We start from the raw sequence: 6,000 nt of genomic DNA on the forward strand, positions 1-6,000 counted from the left end.
ATCGCAGCTGTCACACAGACTTCCAGAAGTCCATTTAAAGTCTCATTAAATACACTACAGCTGATACTTTTATACTCTCTCCTCGTTTCAACCAGTACTTGACTTCACAGATTCAAAGTATAGATTCAAGATTAGTGTAACCCAAACTAAATCTGTTCTGCTATTGATAGGAGTGATCTACCAGCTGTGACTTCTCTACTCATACTCCCACTTATAGTAGCGCAGCAGTCATGCAATTGCACATTTTGTAGGAAGCAAGTACCTGAAACATTTGTTAGAATTAGTATCGGTTCCCTAATCTGACCAAGGCTGCATGGCTGCAATAGCATCAACGCTGGCTCACAACATTTATCAGTAACATGCAGTCAGGTAAGGAAAGGAAGGAAGAGCTACTCTTTCTGATACAGAAAGAGCTTAATTCAGCTTAACTTCACTGTGAAACCACACACCAGGAAACCTTAGCTTGATGAAAACCATAAGCAAGCCAAACGTGGTGCTAAGTCTCAAAGCCATTTCACCCATTCCTGAGCACTGTTCCCATGCTGCTACCCAATTCCTTTGTGCTGGCACAAGTCTGTTTTAAGGTGCACTAAGCCCTGGATCACACAATTGATGTTTTAAAATTAATCATTATTTTCATGGTTTGCCTCAGATAAATTCCCCAACGTGCTGTGCAGGCACAAGGGCAAACATAGCACAAACAGTGGAACAGGGAGAGGAGTGGCACTGCCACCTGCCTGCACTGGCTGTGGTCTGAGAAACAAAATTGAAATGAAGATTTTTCTCTCTCCTCTTTTTTTTTTTTTTTTTTAACGTTTCTCAGAGCACTATATTAACTCTGCTCTATATCTTTCCAGCTGTTTCCTCAGTTGTAGTTTCAACTCAGCAAATACGATCGAGAAAGTAACCAAAGAAGCAAATCCAAAATAATAAAAGTATGTGACTTAGCATCATTTCAGAAGACTACAGCTATACCTTTCACTTTAAGGTGAAAGAATCGATTCCATAGACATTAATTTATTTGTATAACAGAGTCAAGGTCAAGCAACTAATTTATGTGTCCAACTAAGTGGATCACGAATGAAACTTTCATAAAATTTCAGTTGTAATTTACAAAATAAAAGGGAGAAAAAAAAGATTGAAGAAATACTCTTTATGTTAGTATTTAGAGCTTGCTAGTATCATTGGAAGAATTATTTTCCTATGTGCTTAGCATGACAGCTGGATCTTTCAGTATACTAGCTATGCATCAGGACCATAAATTCAGAAACTATAAAATCAGAATAGAGTAGCCAGTTTTCATGATTATGTAACACCAAAAGATATGTTTATATTAGAAAATCAGCTCCTACAGTTACATTTAAATGAAAGCTTTCATTTAAATTCAAAGGTGAGTTGCCTGAACCTACAGAGAGAAGAAAATCTCCAAAACAAACACAATGAAGACTGAAAACTGGAAGAAAAATTAAACAATCTTTTAAACAGTAGTGGTTTTGACAGTTACAATTGACAACATGTACTGTATTAAGAAGATGTTTAGAACTTGAGAATACTCTAGCTAATCAAAGATGGCTACAATAAAAAAAAACCAAAATAGAGTTGTACTTTAAGACATGCTAATTTTATAGGCATTGAATTCTTTCCAATCTGGATAAAGTATCTATTGTGTTTTCAGAAACTCTGCTAAATGTTTTGGAGGGGGATTGTGTTGTTTTCTAAACTGAGGGATAGGATCACTCCAAAACCAAAGTACAGTATGTTCCCAAAGGACTGAATAATTCAATCTTCCACCTTGATAATTCATTATTACCCTGTTATTTTGAGTATGACAGAAATGTCAAGGCCTGTAAGCTTTAACACTAAGCAGGCACAAATAAACAAAAAGTAGCTGAATACAAAATAATACAGTACATACAACAATGTAAAACCCCCCTAGGGAAATCGATCAGAAAAGTCCTCAGAAAACAAACCACTCTACAGTGTTTATGCCAGTAAGCACCATTGTATCCAAACCAGTTGCACATCAGGCAAAGAAGACAGATTTTGCTGTTGACTGTATGCCATAAAAGGGTGAGCTACAGTAAGACAAATAAAAATCAGTAATAACATCAATCAAACATCAGCAAGCGTGGAAACTAAGACTACAGGCAAAACTTGATAGCAGGAATTAAAATTGTTGTCACTGAGCTCCTTATTGTCACTGTCCTGGTAGAGGTCAAGATGCCCTGAAGTGGAATGCAAACTATTCAGTCGCATCAGTGCAAAGTCTGGCAGCCTGTCTTAATGTGCTGATGGTTTTATGATGTCATCAATCTCGACACTGCCATGGTTGAGATGTACATAGATATTTTGCTCTCCTTGTTGTTCTGCTGGGCCAGCAACAGGCAAAACGCAGTCAGAATACAACCCTTCGGCAATTCCAGTTAGACCCTCCAGAAACTCTCAAGCACTCAGGCTGAAGCTCTAAAATACAGATTCTAGACACTCAGATGCTTCTCCCTCTTTAGGTACCTAAATTCATTTGATTTCCATGGCAAGTTCAAAAACATCCCTGGCAACCTGGTCTAAGGAAGCCCAGTTCCTCAACCAGAATCAAGGTTAATTGACAGTACAACAAATGACAGCCCAATTTGCTACTGCATTCTTATTAAAGTAGAACTTGCTCGGTCTAATTGCAGAATGTTACCTAATTAAAACTGAGTACTCTGCACAACAGTGATCTAAAATTGAAGTTCACCCATGCTTGTACCATATTAAAGTGACTCTGGCCACCAGGAGAGGTACTGAGTCCTTTCCTTTTCCTTGCAAAACTGTTTCTATATCCATATGATGAGCCAAATCAAGGAGTGATTTAACTACTAAACATACAACAACTCTGCATATCAGCAGACTAGAGTATCCAAGTGCAAGGGTGGGCAGGAGACACTGGGGGCAGGTTTTGGAGGGAAAGGAGGATGTGAGAAGGGAAGGAAATGGTTGGGCTGTTTTGTTGAGAATTAAAGCCATTAAAATGTGAGGACTCTTTTTGGACTTTCACAGAACATAATCAGTAAACATAGCTTTGCTGTATCATACAAAGGTTTCACTCAGTATTAGTCAGCTCCATTGTACTGTACAAGCAACACTATAGCTATCCTCCTTGGTAAATTAAAAGTCCCCAACTTGTAGATTAGGGTTACATAAAAGACAATGTGACACAACATGAAGTATTTTGATACTATTTGTAGATACTTAAGGCAAGAGATTTGCTTTTCATTATTGTTCTTGCATATTTTTTAATGTATATGGATACAGCATCGTCCTTTCCAAATGGAGCGCAACACAGACATCATTAACAATTCTCTTCAGTCTCATCAAAGCAATTTTTATAGTGAGATTTTCAGAAAAGAATAATATCAAGGAGAGTCCCACATAAGGGACAACCTGAAGGACAGCAAATAATGCATGTGTGAGAGAAAATGAGGCATGAAAAGACCAGACTGACATTACTGTCAAACAGGAACAGGCAGGGGTATTGTATTATAATAGATTAAAAAATGCCAGACAAGCCAAAAATACATACTTTTGTACACTATATAAAAGATACTACTTGTGCTACAGGCAGCTTTTCAACTCCGCTTGCTTATACTCCAATCAGTACAGGGAAGGCAATATACTATTTAATAGCAAAAGCTTCCACTGGATTATTGTATTAACATACCTGGACAATCACAGCAAGTGATTGCCTTACAAAAAGCTTATCAAGCAGAGATGAAGCTACCTTTCAGCAATGAGGACAATGCAGAGGCAAAAAACGAAAACTTGATCACAAGGAAAAGAATATTATGTGCCCAGAGCAGATGCTCAAGTAGAGAGAAAGCAGATGAAGATGTCAGAAGTTCAAGGCCAGGTTGAAAAGCAATTAGTAAGATGAAAGATATGAAGTGGAACCTTTTACCCTTTAACAAGGCAATGATCCAGTAAAGACATATTGCTGGAAACATGATCTTTAATTGGGAAAAGAGCAAAGAAATTTGCTGCCACACAGGGAAAGGAAAAAAAAAGTCAACTGTGCTGATTGCTGTGAGATAAAAACCAGAATCGATATGCATCCTTTGCAATGATATGCACCACATGCAAACTGTTTCCTCTGAATTTCCCTAGAGTCAACAGACTGCTTTGATTACAGGAACTATTAGCAAAGCAGGTTTTAAAATTCACTATTTAATAAAGTTCAGCATTAAAAAAGAAAACATAAACAAAAGTTAGTATCAAAAGTAGCATCAGTGGACAACAATGTTTACCTAAAAATCATGCCATGCACCCCAAAAAGAGAAAATTAAGGCACTGAAAATATCTACTATAAACATTGAGGACAGGCATAAACTAGAAGAGCACTTAAAATAGCAGAATAAGCAAACTGAGAGGGAGCTGCAGCTGGTTCTCCAATTACTAGGCATTGTTTAAAAATGCATATTCAAATCAAAATCCCTCAGAACATTTGTACTCTCAAAGATGACTTACACAGTAGTTGAAAGATCTGCATTTTAAACTATCATAATTTAAGTTGTTCAAGTAGCCGTAAATACTTCAAAGAACAAGAAGAAGGAGGTAAAACGAAAAACCAGAGCACAGGGAAGTATTAATATAGTGTCTTCTACAGTATTTCCTAAGGACTATAAAACTAGTCTCTCAAGTTTTCTCTTCTGAAAGGCCAGGCATACACAGCATGCTCAAACAGCTCTGTTACCAGTCTGTGGTAACTGCTCACGCCTTAGAGTGAATACAAAGTCACTGAATGATTGGTGGTATTAATGTTAACACTCAGGGAATCTTGAAAAATCAACTGCAGAGGAAAAGAAGATGAAGTACAACTCAGTATTGGTGAGGGCCATATTAGAAACTCAGAAATGTTTATACATGTACACAGGCATCTTATTCCATGCATTTTTTTAAAAAAACAAAAACAGTGCCTATTTTTATCTTGTCTATATGTTTAACACAGCAGAAAGTAAAAAACTACTATTGAAAGACAGAAAATAGAAGGAGTGAAGAGTAAAGCAGTAAAAAAGCTGTATGTAAAGCATGATGGTCAGCAACATTTCACAGTAGTATTTTAGGAAATACCTGAGTAGATAAACAGCTCTTTCAATATCACTGAGTTCTTCATCAACTGTCAATCTTTCTATTTCTTCTGGTGTCTGTCAAGCATGAAATAGAGATTATGAGTCTACAGTGCCCTACTATTTCGTCATTTTAATCTTCTTAAAACAACCCCTTCCTCCCCACATATCCAGGGATAGTTCCACGAGTAATTTGAATTTAATCCTTGAAATCTCCAGCCAACATTTCAAATTCAATCAAATAAATCTTTCAGAAGGAAAAGATGGAATGTAATAGAAGTACAGCTTTATGTCAGACACTATCATTATTAATCACTTAAAGTATAAACAAGTCACATACAAATTAATCTAAAGACCTAAATTAGTCTATTTTTTCCCAACTTAATATTCTTACACCGAAAATACTAAGCCCCTGCTATATAGAATTCGATACTTTATTGCAAAATGACTGAAAACAATTTTCAGTATTCCGGTACTGTAAAAAAAAATAAACTGTAGAAAACAAAACGGACACAATTCCAAATGGGTTTTTTAAAGCATCGTTCTATTTTGAAGTATATACCTTCAGGCTCCTGCGGACTGGCCTCTCTATAATAGTTAGTTCCTGCAGGTCTTCTATGTATCCAAACAAATTGCTCTGACTAAAATCCATTTTGGAGAAGAAGATTATTGGATGCATGTAACAACTAACGCCTTTGGCAGCCGACGTTCGTTCTCTGCCTCTCTCCCCCCGAGCCGAGTCTCTCGCACCGAGGGAGGCAAGAACACCCCCTCCGAGCCGGCCGCCCGCCCGCCTCTCCTCAGCGCGCACACTGCGGCAGCGCCCGCCCGCCGCCGCTCGCCCACACCGCCAAACTTTCTCCGCTTGCCCCGGGCGAGCAAGGGAGGGTGCGGGGAC

The 6,000-nt window shown here is 37.9% G+C and overlaps 1 protein-coding gene across 1 annotated transcript in view; it reads right to left on the reverse strand.

The window, feature by feature from the left end:
- Window positions 1-5,754, reverse strand: part of PPP4R4 (protein phosphatase 4 regulatory subunit 4) — a 69,844-nt gene extending 64,090 nt beyond the window's left edge. Inside the window, exons 1-2 of the mRNA XM_074150081.1 lie at window positions 5,665-5,754; window positions 5,107-5,180 (exon numbers count right to left, since the gene is read on the reverse strand). Of these exons, the coding sequence (XP_074006182.1) occupies window positions 5,107-5,180; window positions 5,665-5,754 (164 nt within the window). The remainder of the gene's footprint in view (window positions 1-5,106; window positions 5,181-5,664) is intronic.
- Between the last annotated feature and the right edge of the window lie 246 nt (window positions 5,755-6,000).

This window comes from Numenius arquata, chromosome 6 (genome assembly GCF_964106895.1).
Source record: "Numenius arquata chromosome 6, bNumArq3.hap1.1, whole genome shotgun sequence".
Lineage (NCBI taxonomy): Eukaryota > Metazoa > Chordata > Aves > Charadriiformes > Scolopacidae > Numenius > Numenius arquata.